This window comes from Scyliorhinus canicula, chromosome 22 (genome assembly GCF_902713615.1).
Source record: "Scyliorhinus canicula chromosome 22, sScyCan1.1, whole genome shotgun sequence".
Lineage (NCBI taxonomy): Eukaryota > Metazoa > Chordata > Chondrichthyes > Carcharhiniformes > Scyliorhinidae > Scyliorhinus > Scyliorhinus canicula.
The window spans coordinates 11,998,093-12,023,725 of record NC_052167.1 but is presented as its reverse complement, the minus strand read 5'-3'; the positions used below and the strand labels follow the sequence as shown (position 1 = coordinate 12,023,725).

General features: G+C 39.2%; 1 protein-coding gene and 1 long non-coding RNA gene across 8 annotated transcripts in view; one reads left to right on the top strand and one right to left on the bottom strand.

The window, feature by feature from the left end:
• LOC119956221 overlaps nt 1-7,740 on the top strand; it is a 30,914-nt gene extending 23,174 nt beyond the window's left edge. The window contains exon 3 of the long non-coding RNA XR_005458608.1: nt 5,274-7,740. This is a non-coding gene — a long non-coding RNA (uncharacterized LOC119956221). The remainder of the gene's footprint in view (nt 1-5,273) is intronic.
• parga (poly (ADP-ribose) glycohydrolase a) overlaps nt 329-25,633 on the bottom strand; it is a 159,245-nt gene continuing 133,940 nt past the window's right edge. For 6 of the 7 annotated variants that reach the window (XM_038783247.1, XM_038783245.1, XM_038783250.1 and 3 more), the window contains 4 exons: nt 23,335-23,443; nt 3,884-3,989; nt 2,380-2,508; nt 1,801-2,015 (listed from right to left, as the gene is read on the bottom strand). In XM_038783247.1, coding sequence (XP_038639175.1) covers nt 1,873-2,015; nt 2,380-2,508; nt 3,884-3,989; nt 23,335-23,443 — 487 coding nt within the window. In that variant the 3' untranslated portion in view covers nt 1,801-1,872. Of the gene's footprint in view, nt 2,016-2,379; nt 2,509-3,883; nt 3,990-23,334; nt 23,444-25,633 lie in introns of all 7 variants that reach the window. The other variant, XM_038783246.1, reaches the window with a different exon arrangement.

The window sequence follows — 25,633 nt, the reverse complement described above, 5'->3', positions numbered from 1 at the left end:
CTGAATGATTCTGCCCTTTCCCACTCTGTGCCCAGGCAAAGTGAAGAACTGGACTCTACCCACTTGCACCCTAATGCCCATCATGTGGTTAGACGAGAACTGGCAGGATTGCTTGCTGTTGTTATAACATTAGAAACTTTATTAACCTTGAGAAACTGTGACAATGAAGTGTCATTGGACAGAATAGGTGGACATAATACAAGTCCTATGGACTAAGATCAATCAGATCAAGGTGCTCTGTAACGGACAAAAGCTTTGGTGAAAAATGAGAATTTTATGAACTAAAACTACACATTTAACTTTAACAAATAAAACAGACAGCCAACAGTTCATGTGATCATTTAATGTGCAATATTCTTAAGAGGGCAATCCATCAAATTCCTATCCCAACACAGTATTGTACACGGAATAAATGAGAATCAAAATGGTTGCACAGGGGGCTGAGTATAAAGTTTTATTTTGTGAAAGCTTGAAACTTGATAATAACCCAAGTGCTAAATTATAACCAAAAATATTGCTTACTGTAAAGTCAATCTAAACCCCATGAACTATATTGTCATCATTCTCAACTCTACCACTATAGAAGATTTGAAGGTGCAAATCACATCAGAATCATTTCTGTTGATCGGTATCTATCCAAAATTGCTGTTTTCTTTCACTTTATAGTTGTTGAAAGATTTATACCTTATGGAGCTTATGGATCATGGGGCCACTTATGGTACATTGGCCATATCAGTGAAACGTCTGTCAATCATGTTTCCCTGACTCCCCACTCAGTTAATCAGGCAGTCCCTGAAGGATTTCTGCAAAACAACATTGAAAGTTCTTCGATATTCACTTTTTGAACGTGACAGAACATACACCTGATTGGTCACATTACTGGAGATGGGAAATTGAGAGTGACTGTGAGCCCTTTGGAACCCCATCCTGGTCATGGCTGGTTGGTCTGGTTGATTGACATACGTCTGGCTGTTTACAGTCTGCGGGTATCAGCAATATACACGCTGCTATGTCTTCATGATCAGCCACAACATACAATGCAACCAGACATTATTGTGAAGAACCCCATAAAAGCTTTGTACTCAACATCAAACCTTTATTTAGACAATTAAAAAAAATACTTCTTCAGACATTGGCACAGAATTCGCTCCATATATATCATCAATAGGAGCCACTCAGCCAGCAGCTACAGCTCCTTAATATTTTGGCATCTAGTACCATATAGACTGAAAGAATACACAACTGGTATTCAAATTCTTAAGCTAAAACCAAAATTAAAACACACCCACATCATTGCTTCCCCTCCCACCAAAAGCCCACGAGGAGAATTCTCTTGTCGTTCAAGTTTAAAAGTCTCTTTAATTTAGTTGGTAACACAGTAACAAAACCATGCCAAGGGCATGCTGGGGATTTCAATTTTGATTAAATTCTATTAACCAGAGATTACTCAAAAAAATCAGACGGTAACATGGTTTAATACCGCTGAATAATTATTCTCAAGTAAGAGAAAGTTTACATTGGTAGTCGTTCCTCTATAATGATTGTATAAAGTATGAGAAGGCTATGTATTGTATACCAGAGATATATATTTCTCTCATTAGTCCCTGGGCCAAACAGCTCCACATGGTTACCATACCTGAAATTTCAATTTGAAGCACTTTAGGCTTGACTTCTAGCACTAATAAACATTGTTACCAATAGTATTTCAGAAAATCTTCTGTCAGAATAATGGACAATGTTTTGGGATAAATTCTCTTTAAGAATGGGTTTGCGGTATCAGGATCTCTTGCAAGCATAATCATAATGTTGAGCAACTGAGCTCAGCCTCCCCGGGAGTTTGAATGTAGTCCTTAAAAGGAGCTTGAAAAGCTGTCAATCATCACCCTCGTCTGTTGAATCCGTGTAGAAGGCTACAGAGTCATAAATGAAGTTGTAGAGTTTAATGTGCGGCCTTGAAAAGGAACAGGATCGGCACACTTCACTGGAGTATCGCTCCAAAAGCCTGTAGATGTGACCTGAAAAGGAAAAGGCAGATATAAAGATGTTTCCCATCACTTCAATGTTTCAATTCAAATTTTGGAGTGCAAATATGTGGAATATCAGAATTCATTCACCATTGAAGTGCCCTCAAATTAAATGCAATATTTAGTCATTCGGATACAAAGAAAAATGAGCCAGAATGGATTGACTGTTAATGTGTCATGGTATTCAACAGAAATTTTGCATTTTTATTACCAATCTACACATTTTAAACCTTTAGATGCAGTTTTCTATAAAACAAGAAAATTATGCTGTCATTCACAGTCTATTCCTGTATGTTTAGGTGGTAAATGTTGACAATTTGGTAGGAAGCAAAGTTTATGAATGAGCTTGGCTTACCAACAGTCTGCTCTTTCTCAATAAGGAATTTGTGCATTTCATATATCTCAGTCATCAATTCCCGGTCTCCGAAGGTGAAATAAACCACATCTCGCCCTGCTTCTGCTGCTGCCATCATCTGCAATAAGGCTACAACAACATATCCACGTCAGTTTGTCAGTCTATCAGAAACATAGCCTCCGATGAAGGAACCTGCCCAAAGTAGTCATCTAATTTCTTTTAAATACTGACTGATGTATCGTGGATTTGCAACACATTTGTTTTTTTTTTTTAATTTTAAGCCACCTTCAGCCTGGCTTTTAATATTACTTTTCAGTACTGGTTGTAACTATTTTATAAGCAACATTTAATACTTGCGTTTTGTTTTCAATAATTATAGCCTGCCAACATATTAGAGCTGCTTAAATACAGCGATCTCATCATTGGGATCAGCAATGAGAAAAATATCCTCCAAGATGTGCTTATTATTAAGCAATGCCTGGGACAGTAATGAATCCCTCGGGATCAGTGATGAACTCAAAAATGAGTACTCGAGTTAAACTACCCCCTATAATGAAGGCATTTTTCCGTGTTAAACACTTGTTTGTGGGCATTTATTCAATGTGGTGTTGACTTTTGCTTGACCTTCTGTTCCAAAAACACCAAACCTAAGCACCTTGCAAATCCACATGCACTATAGTTATTTAATGATAGTCAGTGACCAAAAGCCAGCTTTCCTCTGTATATGTGAATTTCCAAAGCAGAAGTGATCAATACCACAATTTTCATATTGCTAGTCTGTAATTTTGCTCCTTGACGCTATGTTTTATAATTATCGACGAGCATTAACTAATGAACCTAGATGGGCCCAGAAACATCTGGGCCAAGCATTCAGGGTATGTATGATAATTCAAAGAACATGACAAATGTTTCCAAACAACAACCTGCGAGAAACTCTTCCTTTGCAGAATTGAGAGATTTTCAGCAACAGCTTTGCTGCGTTTCATCTCTACACTTTGAGCTGAGCTCTTCAGTGAGCACAGATCCTAAGTCTGAATATTTAAACAGTCAGACACTCACGATACTGATTAATGAACAGGATGCGCAAATGATTAATTTTGAAGCAATCTTCATGATCTTATTTTCTTCTAGAAATCACTTGATTATATGAAATTAACAAAATACTGGACTCACAACACATCACTAAAAAAACCTTTAAACATGACTGAACAAAACTGCGCACACACACACGGACAGAAATTACAGTCTCAAACTCTGTTCAGCTATTTAATTGAATGCTAACTCCTCACCAACCTGGAAAGAACCTGCAGCAATAGAGCACTTTTTGCATCCTCACGATGCCTCGAAGCACATCACAACCAAACAGCTCTTTATGAAGTGCGATCACTGCTGTTTTGTCAGAAAAGTGCCACAAACAGAAATGGGATGAATGACTGAACAATCTTTGTTGCATGATGTTTTCACCTGGATATATTTAAAAACGGAGTCACATTTGTTCACTTACATTTTAACCTGGCATCTCCACCGAAAACTCCACACCCCCAGTTCCCTGTGGCTACAGCTGAAAGATTCTTGGGATCAACGCCAGGTCGCACAAAGCCACAATAAGCCTGGAAATAATTAGAGGGCGAAGAGACGGGAAAACGGTTAATGCACAGAAGGGCAAAGGAGGAAAATAAATGCTATTTAACAACTCTAATTTTGTTCAATCTCACACAGTTATTGAGACTGTAGGTTTGATCCAGATCACTGAGCAATCCCATGATAATAAGCTCATTGTGAAAAGGAGGAATTTGGTTAATCTTCATTCAATGGTTTGCTCGTACGTTGCTATTAAGGAAAAATCTGGCTTGTAACATACATTTTCTATTATGGGCATTAACAACACCAGTACTCTTTCTGCCTGATGCACTGTAACAGAAGGATCCTCACATCACTGTACCTAGTTCCTTTGGCTGGTTGTATATTCTAGTACTTTTAAGAGGATAAAAAGTAAACTCAGCTTCTGATTGACTATCCTAGAGCCATTCAACTTTGCTCACAGTACTTTCAAGAGAAGACAATAACTTTCTGATTCCATTTACTGAAAGCCTGTTGAGAGTATTGGGGATTAGCGGCAATCACAGAGCGAGTATTTACACAGCAGCACAGCTGTAGTTACAAGACTTGAATGCACACTGGCTTTATGTACAGATCTTAAACAGTCTCAATGGGATTCAGCTCTGTGGAAGTCACACTTTTGAAATATGCCTTTTTTCCCTTATGGATTATTAAATTCGGCTCTTGCTGTTTTTCTCAAGTTTCAACTTGGTGCTTCCCTATAGCAACCGACGAAAAGATTGGCAACTCAGTACCATGGGGGAAATTACTTTCTGCTTCCCAACCGAGGAGTGTTTTGCAATTGGGCTCGAGTGAACTACTCCACTGTTCCCCCTTATTTCGGATTACATTTAATATGAATTGTTTGAAAAAAAAGTGCTCTCTCTCTTCAGTTGTACATTGGAAATGATGACTGTAGCATGACTATGATGAAAGGGTAATTGAGCTCATAGAATGATATAGCACAGAAGGAGGCCATTCCATTTCATGTGATAGATAATGCAAAGATCTTTTTCAACAAATTAACTAAATTAATATATTAGACACCGGACAATTTATCATTCTTTTAACGAACATTTCAAAGTCTTCAACACATTTTTCTTTGTATTTTCATGATATATTTAAACAAGGGGTACCTTCTTGTTAGAGCCTCAGAAAATAGAAATCTGATTGAACATATTCTTTTACTCCAGCGCCACTGTTTTATCATAAAGGTGGACGAAAAGAAACAGAAATAATTTGGAAATATAACTGATACTGAAATTACATTTATAAACTACATATTTTGTCCTCAGGAAATCCCTCAGTGTCACCATGACTGTTATGTAGGCAACGAGATCTGTTTTGGCTGTGCTAATTGGGGAATCCAGGAGGTCTTGAGAGGCAGCAAAATCGTTCCTATCTCTGGGTCAAAATCTCCGAGTGCAAGTCCAATGCCAGGACTGGTTGACAATGGAAGCAGCGTTCATGAAGTCGTTCAACTGGCTGATAATCAGGCAAGGAACTTTTCACCACCTCCCCAACATTCCCCGAAGGGGAAGAAACGTTTGGGAGACGTTACGCCAAACAATTGTGGAACAAATGTTTGCCAGGGCAATGGGAAAACTCCACTGCTTTACTTCAACTAATGTCATAGATCATTTATATCCAGTAGACACACAGTTTCATGCCTTACATAAAATATTTCACTCCAACATTGCTACAATTCCTCAGTACAGCACTGAAGCATCAACACGGGCCTTGAATTCAAAAACTCTGACTCAAGAGAGGAATGCCAACACTGGTAGCACGAAAGTAACAGAAATATACAGTCAGCGTGGTCTTAACACGGACAGTTTGAAATAAGAACTTGCATTTATGCAGTTACTTTGATTACCTCAGGACAACTCAAAACACTTCAAAGCTAATGGAGTCCTTCCAGGGGCAGGCTTCTAATGAAAGAAGGGAACAGTGGCCAATGGGGTGACTTGACCAGAGCCAGAGGTCAGCCTCTGGCAGCAAGGCTGAGTGTGAGAGACAGCTGGGCAGCAACTGCGAGATTTTGGGTTTCTGTGCCTTGCATTGTGCGAGCCGAGGGTGGGCGGCGTCGGGAGGGCATTGATGTCATTCGGGGCGGGGCTCGACATCATTGGGGGCAAGGCAGGGAGTGACGTGGGGTTGCCAAAAGTGTAAATCTACCTCGGAGTCCTTTTGATGTGTCTACACTGATAATAATGTACAGTCATACCACAAGTAATTTGCACATAATAAGGTGGCCACAAACTGCAGTGAGATAAATAACCAAGTGATCCGGACTTTAATATGTTGAATGAGGGATAATTATCATCCAGGAGGTCGTGAGCATTCCACTTCTCTTTCTGAAGTATGCCATGGGATCTTTACAATGACCTGAAGACCTTGGTTTATCATATCATCTGAAGACAGCATCCTTGACTGTATATTGCTCCTTTTGAACAGCATTGAAGTATCAATCTAGATTACGTGTCAAATCTCTGGAGTGCAGCCTGAACCCATCACCTTCTAACTCAAAGATGGACGTGTTACCAATGAGCGAAGCATCTAATTGTTAGCTTATCATTTATACCGCATCAAGTATCATACTGTTTCTTGATATTCCCTGCAGTGGTTCAGTTATTGGGTTTATTGTGTAGTGAAGCACAGTTGAAGGTACAGAGGGATTTAGAACTTTAGCAGTCAATGGGGCAGAAACGTGGCAGTCTGTCGTCGAGTTGTCAGCTATGTTGTGGGCCGATTAAACTCCTGAATTCAGAAATGTCATGAGGAAGCAATGTATTGTTCAAAGTGCTATAATAACGCATTTATCCGAGGTCCCATTTCCTTATACAGGTGAACATATCAAATCTGTGTCACTATTCTAAAAATGACTAATGTTTCTCTTTATGTCCTGGCTAATATTCAGTGTGATTACATTGATAATTTCTCTTATTTCTTTTTTGGGAGTTGTTGCTATGTATAAACTGACAACTGTGTTTTCTTACAGACCACATCAAAAGTAATGTGTGCCATGCAGTCCTTTTGGAGCATCCTGAAGATATTTAAATAAAACATTTTTGTTTCTATGAGTTTGTACAATATACTCGAAGTTGCAAAATAGGGGTGGAAAGGGAGAGAAACTTTTAATTCATTTAGGGGTGTGGGGCTGAGGGTGGAGGAGGAAAGAGACATTTCAAAAGCAGAGTAGCTGAAATAAAGTTAATTTTCAATTTATGCAAGAGTAATTCTCTTAAATAACTTTAAATCACACAGCGTAAAGTTTGATTCAAAAGTCACGGAATTCAAAACTGGGTGGCATTATTTTTAAAGAATCTGCATCTGCTAATAAGAAAGATTGTCTCTATATCCACCCAAGCTATTAATGTGATTGATTGCTACAGACAGCGAGCTTTAAGAATAATCTACAAATTATGAAGAGGCAGTGGCATAGTGATATTGTCACTGGTCTCGTAATCCAGGAACCCAGGGTAATGCTCGGAGGATGAGGGTTTGAATCCCACCACGGCAGATGGTGCAATTTAAATTCAATAAAAATCTGGAATTAAAAGTTTAACGGTGACTATGAAATCATTGTTGATTTATTGTAAAATTCAGCTGGTTCACTAATGGGCCATTACCTGGTCTGGAGTACATGTGGCTCCAGATGCACAGTAATGGCACTCAATTCAATTCACTATGGATGGGCAACAAATGTTGGTGACACCCACAACCTATGAAAAATGTTTGTTCAAAACACCCAACAATTACTTAGAAAGAAAGAACCTTACTTACTCAGCAGAACCAAGAGTTTTTAACAATAGTAGATTTTGTACAGTCAAGTAAAGTGTTTCTTTAATTCTGCACAATTTAAATCTTGGCCACTGTAAAATTGCAAAGAAATCTCAGCCAATGTGCTACATAGATCATCTCTCATTGTGAGCTGTTTCATTATTGACATATGTAGGTGTAATACAATGTTTTTGGCCAGGCTTATCTCACCAAAATTAGTTGTCATATTTGTTCCCCAGCACATATGCAATGTTGTAATGCATTAGTGTCAGTATATACTCTGTTCTGACTCAATTACTAAAGATATATGTGTGAGCTTAACAGCCATCTCCAATGGAGAGTTTTGTTGAGTGTTTATGCATTACCTCACAGAAATAACTCAAACCAGATAAAATAAACTGCTCTTTGGCTAGAACAGCAACGGTCATTCAATCACAAGAGAAATAGCTCCAACACCTCATATAAATCCAATGGCACTGACTTATAACAGAATTTTCAACTCTTTCAGAGGTTTTAAAGCTAACATTAACATTATTAAGGAGCCAAGTGGACCTTTAGAACTAGATTTTAACAACGTCCTTGACCAACCTGTATTTATAGATCACTAAAGTAATAAAATTTTCCAATACACTTCACAGGGGCAACTAAAAATAAAACTAATAAGTCAAAAACTAACAAAATATTAAAGATCGTACCATAAAATGCTGGAAGCATTTAAAGACAGGATCGTTAGCGAACAATTAAATTAACTAAAAAATAAAAATAAAAGAGCAATTGAAGCCAATCTGGGATGAAGAGAGTAACATTCAGGACAATTAAAATGTCTTTAAAGCATACAAGAGGGTTTAAGTCATAACAAGGCAAAACAGGTGAAAACAATTATAGACCAAGCAAAATGAAATTCAAAATTGTGAAGAATGTCTCACATGGTTCAATTCCCTTACCAGCCACCCCCCCCCCCGGAACAGGCGCCAAAATGTGGCGACTAGGGGCTTTGCACAGTAACTTCATTTGAAGCCTACTTGTGACAATAAGCGATTTTCATTTTTTCATTTTCTTGCACTCATCAGGAGATTCCCAAGAATACCAGGTCTCGAGTGCTGAGGTTTTATATGGCCTGGTTCAGCTCAAGGGAGTGGCTGGGGAGACGATGGAATCAGCGAGAGAGAGAGAGTGATGTTGATGATGGGGACTGAAAGCTATGGCTTCTATCTCCCATACGTTCAGGTGGAAGAAATTCTGACTCGCCCATGACAGTAAACAGGTAGTTTAGGAATCCAGGGATATTACTAATATGGTTTATGGTTTGTAATGTCAGACGTGACACAGTTTGTAGCACACTCGTCTCTGAATCCCAAGGTTCCAGGTTCAGGCTCCACTCCAGGGTTTGAATACAAAAAGCTGACACTCTGGTGCATTGCATTGCACTGTTGAGACATTAAACTGCCTGTGTGGGTGGATGGTACTATTTTGAAGAAGAGCAGGTGCCCTGGCTGATATTTATCTCTCATTCAACATCACTAAAACAGATTATCTGGTCAACATCTGTTTGTGGGAGCTTGCTGTGAGCAAATTAAATACTGCATTTCCTACAACAGTGACTAAACTTTAAAATAAAGTTATTTTATTGGCTGTAAAGCACTTTGGGACATCTGGTAGTCTTGAGAAGTACTTGGTAAACAAAAGTCACAGAATAGGAAGATAATCATAGCATGGAACAGGAGAGGCTGGTCAGAAATAAACTGAGCTTGGTGTCCTATTGATCTGGCATTTAAAAAAATGATATTTAAGGATTAATATGCAGTATGGACTGAGACACATTTATCTGTGGATGACACCAAAATAAGTAGGCTGGGAAAATATTACCAATAAAATAGTTACAGAAAAAAAAATTAAAAATTAAAACTTGACTAGGCCACGAAGTGACAACGAGAATTAAATGTGGACTGGAGTAAAATAATTAGCATATGAACATGGAACAGAAAGGAGGGGTTATTAGGGGAACTGTAAGATAAATTAAATGCTTTGTGTTTTCTTTGAAATAGAGACTTTGGGATGCTGTGATTAAAATGATAAAGAAAATCCACACATTTGGCACAGGAACAAAAACCTGTTTGGGTGGGTGGGGGTACTGCAGGGAGGCTGAACTTTGGGTTAAGAGTGAAGCCCCCCTGGGGGGGGGGGGGGGGGGGGGGGGAGAGAAGAGAGAGAGAGAGAGAGAGAGAGAGGTCAGACAGATTGTCCCCACCTCGTGACAGTGCTGTGGGGACCAGATTACCAGGGAAGGCTGTTGAAGTGGATGACTTGAATAGGTCCAAGAGATAATTTTGGATATCTCTGGACGGAGAAGGGATTGGTGGATATAATAGTGAAAGAGCAGTAAGGTTATTAAACCCAAACTGCTTCCCCTGTTCTTACAAATTCTTGTGTGCATCCTGTTGCATTGCACTGCACAGCATCCCAAAGTCTCCTGTATTTGCTGCTGGACATTCTGCGAATGGACATGACAGACTTCAGAATCAGGAACAATTCCTTCCAAGGAAATTAGGTATAAATGTCAAAACCAAGCAGCTCTAGTTAAATTAAATCATGCTGTAAGGTCATTTTTCCTCCTGATAGAGAAGGAATAAAGAACATAGGCATTGTGGTTCCCTGACATGATACAATTAGGGGCCTCACGGTAGCATGGTGGTTAGCATCAATGCTTCACAGCTCCAGGGTCCCAGGTTCGATTCCCGGCTGGGTCACTGTCTGTGTGGAGTCTGCACGTCCTCCCTGTGTGTGCGTGGGTTTCCTCCGGGTGCTCCGGTTTCCTCCCACAGTCCAAAGATGTGCGGGTTAGGTGGATTGGCCATGCTAAATTGCCCGTAGTGTAAGGTTAATGGGGGGATTGTTGGGTTATGGGTATACGGGTTACATGGGTTTAAGTAGGGTGATCATTGCTCGGCACAACATCGAGGGCCGAAGGGCCTGTTCTGTGCTGTACTGTTCTATATTCTATATTCTAAATGTGTACACACTCAACAGGTCATTTAAATTATAAATGCAACTTGGTTTGACACTTATTCAATTTTGAAATTGTGGTGTGCTGGTGTTGCCGATCCAGGGTTAAGGTTATTTTACAGAATGGGTTTTTACATTTACACATTTGGGAAGAGATAACATAGCCCTTGCTAGCATTAAGTGTGAAATTAAAAGGTAGGAGGAAAATCTTCACCTCTCCATTTCTCTTCTGCTGACACAATAAGGGCAGCACGGTAGCAGAGTGGTTAGCACAGTAGCTTAACAGCTCCAGGGTCGCAGGTTCGATTCCCGGTCTGTGCGGAGTCTGAAAGTGCTCCCAGTGTCTACGTGGGTTTCCTCCGGGTGCTCCAGTTTCCTCCCACAGTCCAAATATGTGCAGGTTAGGTGGATTGGCCATGCTAAATTGCCCTTAGTGTCTAAATAGGTTAGGTTGGATTACTGGGTTATGGGATAGGGTTTGGGTGCTCTTCGAAGGGCTGGTGCAGACTCAATGGGCCAAATAGCCTCCTTCTGCACTGTAAATTCTATGAACTTCTATAATAAGGTTGACTGACAAAAATTACACAGGAGAAAAACAATGAATCCAAACAATATTTACTGCTGCCAGTTTTAAATCTCTAGTAAAATATTCTACTGACAGTCATTTCCAATAGATACATATATTTTTATCTGCTTAAAGAATCTTTAAATCACTAACCCATGTCTCTGTCGGTTTTGAGCAACTTGCATTCAAGTTTTGCTTGACTTTCAGAATATTACTACCTAAAAGTTGCATTTATATGAGCACTTTATTGCAATTCTCTGAAACACTTCAAAATGTTTTGTGCAGAATAAATTATTTGAAGTCCAGTGCTGGTTTAGTGGTAGCCATTTTGAACAAAGCAAGCTTCCAATAAAGCAACAACCAGTTTGTCTCTGGCAGGGGTGGTTGAGGAATGAATGCTGCTCAGCATATTCAACGAATCCCCTGATCGTGTTCAAATGATGCTGTGGGGCCTTTAGTGTACACACGGACCATCAGAAGAGAGAGAGAGGGCATCAATTTAATGTTTCTTCCAATGGGCAAGAATAAAATGGGAACTGTTGTGATAGTTTAGTACCTCAAAATATTCCTTGGGGTTGCTGTAAAGCATTTGTGATCAAAAAACTGTCAAAATAGAAAAAGGAAAATCTGAACATAATGAGTCCACCTATAGTAACAGCATTGAACTAATTTATGCAACAGCTATATACCCATTTTATTTCATTTAAGCTGGGTTTTGTTGAGCTGACAGTTCTTTGATCATCTGAACATTAGAACATTTCACTGCTGAGACAGTTGCGGGTATTTATGCAACATTTCCGTGCTAATTCAAATTAAGCTATTAACCGATGCATAAAATTGGGTAAGGTATTTCAGACACAGTACATTTCATGGGAAGAACGCAGTGTAAAGTGACAACTGATGAAGATCCATGAGCAGCACAAATACAGCACTGTTGATCTGGATATTTGAACGTCGTCTCAGTACTTTGGGGGGGGGGTGCATATAGGGCAAATAATAACTTATTGATAAAGGCACAGTAACAACAAATCCGGAACATTACTTTGGAGCTATGAGACTCAGCACTGGTTTATATCTGGAAGAGCAACAACTAAAATGAATTAATGGCCAATCCTACTGAGACTGTCGATTCTTAATGTTTTGAAAAATGGCTCATTATTTACTACACTCAGGTTTACATTAGTTAATGGCATGTGAAATCTGTACACTCAGCACTTTCGCTAACTCAATAAATTACCGGCAAACATTTTGCAGAGTCATGCTCAACCTCAGTTCGAAGGAGCGTTTATCTGTTCACATATGAAACCTAGTGATTCATAATTCTATTCTAATATAGATGTGAATGCGTTTTATATGATTGAACAATTTGTCATTACAAAATATGTTTGGGCTGCTGATTTTGTTTTCCAATTAAACTGCCACTAAAGTTTGCCATATTCATTCATCGTGGATTTAAGGGCGCAGGAATTTTCACTGATTAAAAAGTGAAAGATTTCCAAGCTTTACACATGGTCACCCCGACAACTATCAATCTTCAAAAAGCAAAAACTGAAATTCAAAACTTTGTTACGGATCTCACAGATTTGAGCTTCACTTTAAACGGCTGACAATGGTACTGCCCCTTAGGCAACATTTTATTGTCTGCATAACTCTGCAGCATTCAAACTTACAGCATGCACTTATATTTCAGAAAATATACATTTAAAGCATGATCTGTATAAATTAAAACTCAGTATACTTTGATTGTGCTGTGTTGGGTGTCAACCAAATTATACATATTAGCAATGTTATTTTAAGAGGATAATTTAGCTGCATTGTTTTTCTCAATGTTACAGCTGAATTAAGCTGTTCCGACCTATTTGCTGTATTGCTTTCTCTTCTGCTATCCGTCACCTATCTTTAAGGTTCAATTTAATGTTGATGATTGGAAGTACTTTTTGAAAGGAGTTTGCAACTCCATAAATTCTGGACTGATTCCCCACTGCAGAGCGTGTTTCTGAAGCTGCACTGGCTACTTGAGAAAGGAAAGGCAAACCAGGGGAAAAGGTTTGTTTGGAAGGGATGAACTAAGGTTTTGTTAAATAAAACACTGGATTTCATGAGGGGGTGGACTGATGGCCCACAGCAAGGAAATTTGTTCCCTAATGGATTAACGGGCATTTAAAATGCCTGCCCTGGGGCAATAACACTCTGGGGGCATGCTGACCACCGCTCAATGGTTAGCAAGTTCCACCCTCGAGAGCTGCCGGTCAATCCTGATTGGAATGGCGAATGGAGACAAGCAAGTCCTAGTCTTTTAGGATTGGGGAGCTGAGGGCAAGGGAGGGGGGGGGGGGGGGGCTGTTCTGGAGGGCAGGTGGGGAGGAATGAAGTGGCGGAGGGGGGGGGGGGGAGAGAAATGTTACATCTTGGAGGGGTGACAGGGTGTCTCAGATGCACACAGGGCACTCCCCGATTGATGACCCGCCTTGCTTCCCTCCTTTTCATCAAACCCGTTTCAAAACAGGTCTTTGGATTTGCAGTGGAGGTGGTTTGAGGGGCTTAATTATCAAATAATTGAGCAATTAAGAGCCTCTAGAGGCTTAAGGATGGGCGGTCTAGCGGATGCTCACCCCTCCCTATTATGGGGAACAGGCCTGGAGTGGGTCGGAAGGTTGGGCACCGAACATTTCCGGAACAAAATGTGTGATGACATGAAAATATCAAGGAAATCCAATAAATTGGAATATTCTCTGCTGATTACATATTTTAAAAACTATGGGAAAATGTATGCTGCGTAAGGCAGGGACAGTTTGGTTATGCTAATCAAATTAGTGCCTTTGATATGTTAATGAACACAGCAACAATGAAAACAGATGTTTACCCAAGGCAAACTGGTAATGATGGGGAACAGGACATAAAGGGTTTGAATAAGGTGTTCAAATTTCACCATCTGCCATGGTGGGATTCAAACCCAGGTCCCCAGAGCATTACCCTGGGTCTCTGGATTACTAGTCCAGTGACAATACCACTACGCCACCCAATGATACTGTGTATAGCCATTGTCTTATTTAAAGGTACTTCTGGTTTAGTTTACAGTGGTTTACTTTATTACTTAAGAAACCTTTGGTTTATTTAAAAGCATCACAAAACATCTGGGACATCAGTCTCTGGATTGAAAACCTTTCCTCACATTATATCAATCTGCACAAATACAGCTGAGGGCAGTTGTTTCAAATTTCCCTTCTGGAATAAGCCAGTGTTAACCATCAGACATGTTCTTAACAATATCTTCTACAAAAAGACACGTGGCGGGGGTGTAAAATCCAGCTTTATGGTAAACTTTAAAAGTATAGTTGTTATGGTGACCAGAGAGACCCCAATTATATTAGGAAACTGGACGGGACCCCAACAATTCTTCCATTTGTAAACTGTGAGAAAAGGATACTAGGCTCCAGGAGAGATTCCACTGACACCTTTTATATTAAACTAACTTTATTATCACAGGATCAACCCCATTAACATCCAAGGGGAAAAAACAGCTTTTCAATTAATAGTTAACCAGTTCTTACAAAAAAAAAGGTCTTTGAGCTTACTTTCCCCTCAGATTTTAGTTCAGCAAAATCCACAAACGCAGGTCAAATGCCATTTATTAATACGGGTAACACTCGGTGCCTTACAGGTTTGTGCACAAAGAGCTTGGGAGAGAAGCTTTCAGAAGTCAGTCTCAGAAACTTGCGTAATTTCCTCAGAAGCCAGAGCTAAACTCTAAAAATGAAACTAAAAAAACAACAGACCCAAGGCAGGGCTGAAAAAACTAAAAACAGACCCAGCCCCTCCCACAAATGATATCACAGCCTGCCTAGCTGTTAACCCCTTAATCACAGCTTTAGCAGACACAAAATCTGGCTACCTTAACCCAAGTTCCTTTAATAACATTACTGTAACAGACACAATGAAATATATATATATACACACAAATATTTCCTACATAAATCATAATCTAATTGCATTAAATGATCCAATAAAATTAAATCCCCACAAGCAATCAAATAATTTATCATATATAGGGCAGGGATGGAGTTTATCATGTCAGTAATTGACAGAAGCTCATGCAGAGATCTGTAATCATTTGTATTCGGGAAAGATGCAGTTAGCTGGGAAAGACAGTAGGGTAGTGGAATTACTTCTGGTTATCTACTGAAATGGGCCAGAGTCAACACAAGCCTTGATGGCCTCCTCCTTTTTCTGATGCTGCAGTGGCTATTCTGTGCTAAAACACCCAACTCAACAAATTTGTGAAAACGTTCAATCAGTTGACTGAAAATTGTATCTGGAAGACAGAATTACTCTGAATAATAACAGCTTGTTACATCAGCACCAGAGAGAACAATTAAAATTCCATTTACATGTGATTTTAAAAAAATAAACTTTAGGATGATATCCAGGGCAAGTGCCTAATCACTATTCAGAACAGCTCAGAAACCTAATTTTCACCCCCGAGACTTTTTAAACACATAACTGCTGTATTCAGCAGCAACCCCAAGTACAAAGGAACCATGGGGATTTCCAGCATGTGGCACCAAACCAAATCACTTAGCCTAATGACAACCAATCGCAGAGCATCAAGAGGGATCTCTTTTAAAACCTGCTGTGTTTTAAATATAGTGAACATCAGGTAGCAACAAATCAGAGCCACACCACTTTTGGAATATGACAATTTTCTATGAGATCCAGGCTAGCAATAATTAATTATTCTGTTGACATTCATGAAATTTTTGGAATAAAAATGAAAAGTCCAGAATTCCACTGTGAACGGGCACACAAATAACTGCACATCATTTATATTTCTAAAAACCTGATAGTTAATATCAAAATAGCAATTTCTGCATCGGTATCATGTTTTTAGAAATAACCTGAGCTGATAGAAAACTAGTCAATGAAGTCATACACTAGCATCCTCCAAATTCTTTAGTCAAATGATTGTGACTGAATGCCACCAACAGCATGTCTCTTTATTCAGTGATACCCAAACTCTGTGCTGACAAGTGATTATACATATATACCCGAGACAGAGGTACACATTCTTTCATTTAGTGAGCATGATAATAATAATCGTTATTGTCACAAGTAGGCTTACATTAACACCGCAATGAAGTGATTGTGAAAAGCCCCTAGTCACCACATTCTGGCACCTGCTCGGTCGGGTACATAAGAGGGAGAATTCAGAACGTCCAATTCACCTAACATCACATCTTTTGGGACTTGTGGGAGGAAACCGGAGGACCCCACACAGACACAGGGATCAAATCTGGGACCCGGGTGCTGTGAAGCAACTGTGCTGACCACTGTGCTACCTTGCTGCCCATATATTATTTCAAAATAAAATAGAGTTTAAATTTCTTTCAAATTGCAGTTTTTAAACCTCCCCTGAATGACTGCATCAATTAAAAACAAATCTGGGCGATCCAATGTTTATTGTAACATTGCATAATGGTTGGGGTGGATTTGAAATGTTGGATTTTATCAGTGGAAAGAGCTCTTCTGTGTCACGAAATTATTTTTTCAGTGGTGCAGAAAATGGTTTTCCAATCTGAATACTGCCATAGCATTCCCTTTCCTGATAGAATACCGCCAACCGCCATAGCATTCCCTTTGCTGATACAATACTGCCATAGTATTCCCCCTTCCTGATAGAATACACATAGCATTCCCCCTTCCTGACAGAATACCACCATAGCATTCGCCTTCCTAATAGAATGAGAATGAGCGAGCCACTTTATAGAACTAGACAGGCAACCTGCATTTCTGACTGCAGAGTTACAGCCAGTTGGATGTCTAATTGCATTTTCAACCTTGTATTTCCCTCTGTTATATATAATGAATGGCAATCCAAACTGTCACTAATAATCAGAGTGCTCTCATGAAATCAGAATGTTGTTGTAGTTCACAACATTGTGTTTGGATAACCTGAAACTTGGCAGAGTGGAGTTTGCGGTACAGAGCATAATTACCATGCATGGAGCGACTGGCAATAAAAAATGCATAAATTGCTCAATGAAACATTCTTCAATTATTGAAAGACAAATTTCCATCCTTCCTCATCACCCATCTTATTGTGTGTTCCAGTATGTTAATCAAAACAATTACATCTTGAGAAAGGAGTGAAGGGTGAATTGAAACAAAGTCAACAAAGTAAAATACAGTACTTTAGTACTATTCCCAGAGAAATGACATTGAGTTAAATACCTTGATTGTATTCAAGATAACATCTTCAGAAATGCTGCCTTTTTTTTGTGGGTGGGCATGTGGCTGTCTGCCACACATTTCTTTGGATCGAGAATTGGATAAACTCCTTTGCTGAAAGCCAATTGTAATGTCCTGAGATTTGGATCATTGCATGGGAGTGTGCAATCTCTTCCATGCTGAAATTAAAACCAGCATTCTCTGTTTTGCTCTCAATCCTCTTTGCCCATACCATTTCACAAAGAACAGAAATCCATAATATCCTATAGGTGGGATAACTGCAACCACAAAATCTGCCCAATTTCAAATACACTACATTTTTATCATAGTTAACTTAAAAAATTAATGGCAGTCTCAAACTTAAAGAAAAAGCATGTAATTCTGCAACTGTGGGTGTGACCCAATATTAAAAAGCATCAAAGAATGACCAAAAGATTGATAAGGAAGAAAAAAATTAGAATGAGAGAAAGCTAGCTAGAAAGATAAAGATATGGAAGAAATTCTACAGATATTTTTAAAAGAGTTAACATAGCGAGTATTGCTCTTTCAGAAATTGAGTCTGGGGAATTAATAAGAAGATGGCAGATGAATTGCACACGTATTTGGCATCGGTTTTCGCTATAAAGGTTATTAGTCACATCCCAGAAATAGCTGTAAATTGGGATATGGAAATGACGTAGGAACTTTGAAAAATTACAATCACCATGGAAGTGGTACTGAGCAAATTATTGGAGCTGCGGGCTGACAAGTCCCTGGGTCCTGATGGACTTCATTGTAGGGTCTTAGTGGCTAGTGAGATAGTTGATGTGTTGGCTTTAATTTTCTAAAATTCCCCATATTATTTTTTTCTTTCTTTTAAAAAAGAAATTCAGAGTACCCAATTCATTTTTTCCAATTAAGGGGCAATTTTAGCATGGCCAATCTACCTACCCTGCACATCTTTGGGTGGGGTTAAACCCACGCAAACACGGGCAGAACGTGCAAACTCCACATGGACAGTGACCCAGAGCCGGGATCGAACCTGGGACCTTGGAACCAGTGCTAACCAGTGCGGCACCGTGCTGCCCTAAATTCCCCATAATAGAGGAAGGTTCCATTCAATTGTAAAATGGCCAATGTAACTCTTTTATTCAGAAAGGAGGGGAGACAGAAAGGAAAGTACAGACCAGTTACCTTAACATCGGTCATAAGGAAAACGTTAGAGGCTTTTATTAAAGGTGTTAGAGCAGGGTACTTAGATACATAAAATATAGAACAGTAGTGTCATGTGAGAGTACCTTTAAGAAATGGGTGTTTAAGAAATGTACCTTTAAGAAATGGGTGTTTATCAGTGATATCAGAGTCTATCAGCTTTTTACTTTCGTTTTAGGTTGTTTGCTGCAGGGTGTGTTTTGGTTTCGCTTTCAGTGTTGGAGCTGAAGCCAGACAGAGCAGGTGTACTGTTGATCTCTCTGCCATGAAAAGACTATCTCTTGATCATTTCGTGAATTCAGAATTATAAATGTTTTCAGTTGTGATTGTAAACCTGATGTGCTTCTGTTAAAAGGTGTTTCTTCTGTCTTCTGGATGCTGTTTGGGAAGTTATTAAGGATTACTTAGTGTTGTATTCTTTGGGAGTTGTATTTGAATTGATGGTTGCTAAGATGTTCACTGTATGTTTTAAAAAGGTTAACTTGAATTCATAGAATAAACATTGTTTTGCTTTAAAAAATACTTTTCCATTTCTGCTGTACCACACCTCTAGAGTGGGCCGTGTGCTCCCCATACCACAATCTATTAAAAGTTGTGGGTCAGGTGAACTCCATGATACACTTTGGGGTTCTCTATACCCTGGCCCATAACAGCAGTACAGTACAGACCCTTTGGCCCATGATGTTGTGCTGACATCACATTTAACCAATTTATTGGAGTCCTTTCAAGAAGTAATCTATACTGTCGATAATGGGGAACCAGTAGATGTGCTGTATTTGGATTTCCGGAAGGCATTTGATAAGGTGCCATATCAAAGATTCTTGCGGAAAATAAAAGCTCATGGTGTAGGGGAGTAACATATTGATATAGATTGCCGTGGCTAACTAACCGGAAACAAATGGGAGGCATAAATGGATCTTTTTCTGGTTGGCAAGATGTAATGAGTGGTGTGCTAAAGGGGGTCAATGCTGGGACATTAGCTTTTTACAATTTATATAAATGACTTGGATGAAGGGACCAAAGAAATGGTTGCTAAATTTGATGATGACACAGTTAGCTAAGCTAACAAGGTGTGGAGTGGACACAAGGAGGCTACAAAGGGATGTAGAAATTGTCCATTTCGACAAGAAAAATAAAAAACACATTATATAAATGATGAGAGATTGCAGAGCTCTGAGATGCAGAGGGATCTGGGTGTCCAAGCGCATTAATCTCAAAAGGCTAGTGTGTAGGTACAGCAAGTAATTAGAAAAGCTACTAGAACGTCATCATTCCAAAGACTCAACTCTCTGAGAAAAAATGTCTCCTCATATTGGTCAGAAATGGGCAACCCCTCAATTTTAAACAATGGCCCCGGTACAAGACTCTCCCACAAGAGGAAACATCATTCTTTATATTGGCACAAAGTATGTTTCAATCAAGTCGCTTCATACATTTCTAAACGGCTACATGGCTAACCTGTCCAATCTTTCCTCATAGAACAACCCGCCCAATCCCAGGTATTACTTTAATAAAATCTTCCCTGAACTGCTGACAATGCATGTACATCATTTCTTAAATAAGGAGACAAATACTTATGATAGGGAGATATTAGGAACTTGGATCCAGAAAAGGGGTCCAAGATGCAGCAGGCAATTTAGGGGTTAAAAAGACTGCCAACAGCAGACATTTAGGATACACCGACAACTGGAGTTACCTTGTCCCATTCAGATTTAACCTCGTTAGTGGGAATGCACAGAATGCCCCAGTTCAGCCAGGATGATCCACTCAAGATCCATTGTCTTTCAGGACAACTGTGTTTGACCAGCCATCAGCCCATTAAAAAGTCTGATAACATATTTGTCCGTCAATGGAGGGTTAGTTGCATATAAATGGCATACCTTTGTTATTTTGTATAAACGGGAGTGGGCAATCAGCCAAGATAAGGAAAATAGATTAAAGTCTGGCCATCTCAGGGGAGAACCTTTTTGAGATGGTGGGTAGAGCTTAGAGAGAGGCAGGAAGAATTTTTTTTTTTTTTGGAACAGCTATAGAAGGCTGTGAAGGTCACTGAGAGAGGTCATGAAGGAGGCTTCTCAAGGCTACAGACTTTCAAAAAGGGTTCTAAACAAGCTTGAAACAAGCAGAGAATTGCTTTGTAAACACAAGTATCATCTTTACTTGTCTATGTAACTGGAATGAGAAATGGGCGTGGTGTCGAATGGAACTGATGTGTTAAGGCTAAGAAACTGCATGTAATCTGTTAGGGTTAGAACTGAAGTTTAGATATTGTTTTATTTTCTTTTAATATAGTTTGTTTATGAAATAACCAAGCGTTATTTCATATATTATCACTCCTGGAACGAATTGATCTTTCGGCACTGCATTAAACCTTAAAAAAGGTTATGGTATCTAGTCCAGTACTCCAAATGTGGAAGCCTAAATGGAGGCCTTTGAATAAGGAGATGCAGGAGTGTAGCCAGATAGCCATGACACTTTCTATATCTTTAGAACGAAAGAGAACATTCCTGTCGTGGGCAGTGATTAGAAAGTTTGGAGGCGTTGCATATACTTTTGGTTTTAGCCCTCTTTGTCTCCATTCTAGAGATTTGCACTGTTGGTGCAGGGCAGTGGAAGAGCTGTATTGCCAGAGGTGACATCTTTCAAATGAGATGTTAAAGTAAGGCCTTGTCTCCCCGTTGAGGTGGTCTATTCGAATAACCGCAGGGCAGTTTTGCTGATGCCCTAGCCAACAGGTATCCCTCAACCCACTGGGAAAACAAACACTGAACTGGTCACTTTCTCCCTGCGGGACTTTGCAGTGCATTTCCCTGTACTTAGAAGGGAGAAAGTGCATACACTTGAAAACACTTCACTGGCTCTGAACCATAACGTGAGGTTATGAAAGGTGCAATATAATTGCAGGTTCTTCCTTTATTTTCTGTTTAAAGGAGGAGAGTGATGAGAATGGTTTTGGAAAATGTTGGGAGCGAGCTAGGAGGATGGGAAGGGATGGTCAATGATGGTCAGTGAGCACAATAAGCACAGGACAACAGTTCGTTTCTGTAAACAAAATGCTAGCTATTCTTTCATGTATTGCTGAAGTCAAACTAATGCAATTTCGACTAAAATACCATTCTAATACACCAAAAAACATGATTTTTCATATTTCCCCCCAAAATACAACTTAAAAGATGAAGTAATTTCTTACAATAAGGGCATAGAATTTTACTGTCTCTAATCTAAAATATATATCTTGTTCCAGGTCATGAAAAACCAAACTGTGCTTGTGCCAAATTGTCTGGTAATGAACAGCAAATGACGTTGGAGAGAAACACTATTGAAAACCATTCTGCCCAACTTCTTGAGGAGTAACTTCTCATTAATTAGTTTATCCCTCCTGAAAAGGCCTGATCACCTGGGTGTTACACGTTTACATATTCCTACCTTGTGTCGCTAAGCCGCTAAATGCTACATCAATGTATTCTGCTATCAGGCAATCTAAATCTTGTATTTGATGCTGCAAACTTCTTTCAAGTGGCTGAATTTATTTTCTTCATGCAATTTGTATTCCGAGCTAACACTATTTCCATTGCCAACCTCATTTTTCAGTGAGCGAGAGGTTTAGAGACACAACATTAGTCAGTCCAGACATCTTGCTTTGTATCTAATCTCTGAACTACAAGGGGCTCTGGGTTCCAATTCACAATTTAGGAAAAGCTATCAAATGGGTTTTCCTAGCTTTGACAGAGTATAACCAGATAGATTGGCACTGGCAATTTGCAAAGATAACAAATGTGTACTACAGTCTTTTGTATCATTGTTAAGTCTGTTCCTTCGAGCAACATTGAAAGTTTCACAACTCTAGTTGCAACTTGTACAATTTATAAAAGAAAAAAAGTCCTATTCAGTTTATAAACAAAATAAAAAAACTAAGATTTTCGTAAGCTTCAGTCAAAAATAATGTTGCGTACATCAGCTTACAGAACAATCAAAGGCAGATTTCAAAATTATTTCTTGATTTCAAAGAGAAACAGACTTATTTCTAATATATTGCAGCTCTTTTATCATTATAACAGACGATTAAACCATGCAAGAGGATCCTAACAGATCACAAGAGGAATGTCCATTTACTAAACTGAAATGCTCAAATATTGCGAGAATACCTTACTTGTGCACCGTAAACCTGGAATTTATATGTACACGTCTATCTGGCATCCTATTTTCCCTACTCATTTATATAATTCCTTAGTGCTAAATGGGGAATAATTTAAAAAATGTATTCCTGTATTGGCATTTCTGCTTTTTTTACTGCAAAGGGAAGTTAATATTTTGATTGGCAATTTACATTGGACCAGTTTTGCTCGGTTCTTTATCAGTTTCATATACATATCATGAATTCAAACACTTCACTGAAGCGTTATACAAATTATGCAATTAAGTTGACATCAAAAAAGCATTTCCAAAGCCGTATCTTTGTCTTTAAAAAAAATCTTGTTTTAATTACACCTCCAGAAGGCATTGTTCAGGAGTGTACTGTACAAGGCCAAACAGAAGTTGCTTATTTCAGAATACTGGAACGTAGAAACTAATGAGATCAAAACACTCACCTTATTAATTTCTCGCTTTACATTACACGGGGAAAACTGATCTAAGTAGCGTCTGAAAGGCAATGCATCGATAGCTACTATTTCTGTGTTACGTCTCTGCCAAGCATCTCTGTAGAAAATTAAGCAGGAAATCCTTTTTAAAAACAGCTTGCTTTTATATAGCGCCCATATACTAACATCCCAAGGCATTTCACATTAGTGCTATTAAACAAAACAAGATATTACTTGAGCCACTTGGGGAGAATGGGATCAAAGGCTATGGAGAGAAAGCAGGATTAGGCTATTGAGTTAGACGACCAGCCATGATCGTGACGAATGGCGGAGCAGGCTTGAAGGGCCGACTGGCCTCCTCCTGCTCCTATCTTCTATGTTTCTACATTAGGGCAGAAGATTTAGGTTTTAAGGGGGTGTCTTAAAGGAAAGTGAGGCAGAGACAGGAGTTGTTTAAGGTCAGGAATTCTACAACTTAAGAACTTGGGTATTGAAGGCACAACTTTCAATGATGGAAGGATTAAAATTGGAGATGTTAAAGAGGTCAGAATTGGAGTCATGGAGATACCTTGGACAGTTGTAGGGCTACAGGAGAATACAGAACAAGGTATTGTCAATTTTACAGGATAAGTCGAATGATGACTGATAAAAATCCAGAATATCTCACAAATCAACGGTTCAAAGTTGTGACTATCCTCTGTAAAACAGTGATACTCTTAAACTTTCAGCTGGTCTAGAGATCATAAGAATTGAATCCAAAGAATATTAAAATTTCAGCTAGCTTAGAGATCAGGAAGGATTGAATCCAAAGGATGGGAAAAATCTTACATTTTTCAAAACACCAACTACCATGATTTTTTTTAAGAGCCAGTAGCGATTAATTCATTATTTTCCCTTTGTGCAACATTCAGGGATGAAAAAAAAAGGCTGCAAGGTTTGACCGATTATTCAAGTCTTCCATATAACTAGTTTCTCTTGGTCAAAACAATAAAGCATCATTTCACACAAATTAATCCTGACCATCAGGGTACCAAAAGGTTTTTGCTTCAATATTATTTTAATCAAAGCAGTTAAACAAGGAGAAGTTGCATCAGATAAAGACAGCTTAGTAATAAAGTTTCACTATTAATTCTGCAACTTAACCAATAATATTTGACACTGATGCAGATTTGAGCATATTGAATCATAACATGATAGTTAGTGACTATTCTCTTTACCGAACAACTGTTTTAAAACTTTGGTTATTCTAAGGTGTCTCTACAACTGTCCCTAGCGAAGGGGGCAGACAGATGAGCTACTTCAGGTAACTTATCAATGTTGCTCAATACAGCAAAATTGACCCATGCCTCCAGAGAATGAACATTTCCCTCAGGGCTAAAGACAGCAAAGCGGGCAGAAAGATATTCTTGCTGGGCCTCTAGTCCTTTTGCGTGAACTCTCAGGTAGAGCATGGTCTGAACCTATAATAGACACAGGTAGTCTGAGCTATTTATGCAGGCCACGAATAGTTCATTCTGTTGTCTCAATTTCTGGCAGGAATGCAGGTTTGCACCTCAGTGCAGAGGTAGCCAGATGGGTCCCCATTCCCAGTGTTAATGAGAGCCCTGGAGAATGTTACATGACTTGAAACACCCTCCTAAAATTTTCAAAGATAATAGAAATTGCAAAATTCCATCAGGGGCCATAGGGCCTGATCAAATGGACTGACATAAAGGTACATGATTAAGATTTGGGGGTTGGGGCAGCACGGTGGCGCAGTGGGTTAGCCCTGCAGCTTCACAGCGCTGAGATCCCAGGTTCGATCCCGGCTCGATCCCGGCTCTGGGTCACTGTCCATGTGGAGTTTGCATATTCTCCCAGTGTTTGCATGGGTTTCGCCCCCATAATCCAAAGATGTGCAGGGTAGGTGGATTGGCCACGTTAAATTGCCCCTTAATTGGAAAAAATTAATTGGGTACACTAAATTTATAAAAAAGAAAGATTTGGGGGTTGAAGTTTCAAATAATACTCCTAACCTATTCTATCTGTTCCAGGCTTGATACTGTGAATATCCCTGATTGCTAACAACCTGTGACAGGAGATCCTGGTGCTCCACTCGAACATCAGGAAGCAGGGGTGTACCAGGGATATCTGCTCTAGTAAATCTATAATACATCCTTGTAGGACAGAGAAGATAGTGCTAGCTCATTCCTTTCTGCCTTGCAACAAGAGTTAAAATCAAGAATGCATCCAACTTAGAAATCAGGGATACAAGTCTCATCACTCCTTCACATCAAAATACAGAGCCAGAACTTGGTTGTACTTTTTA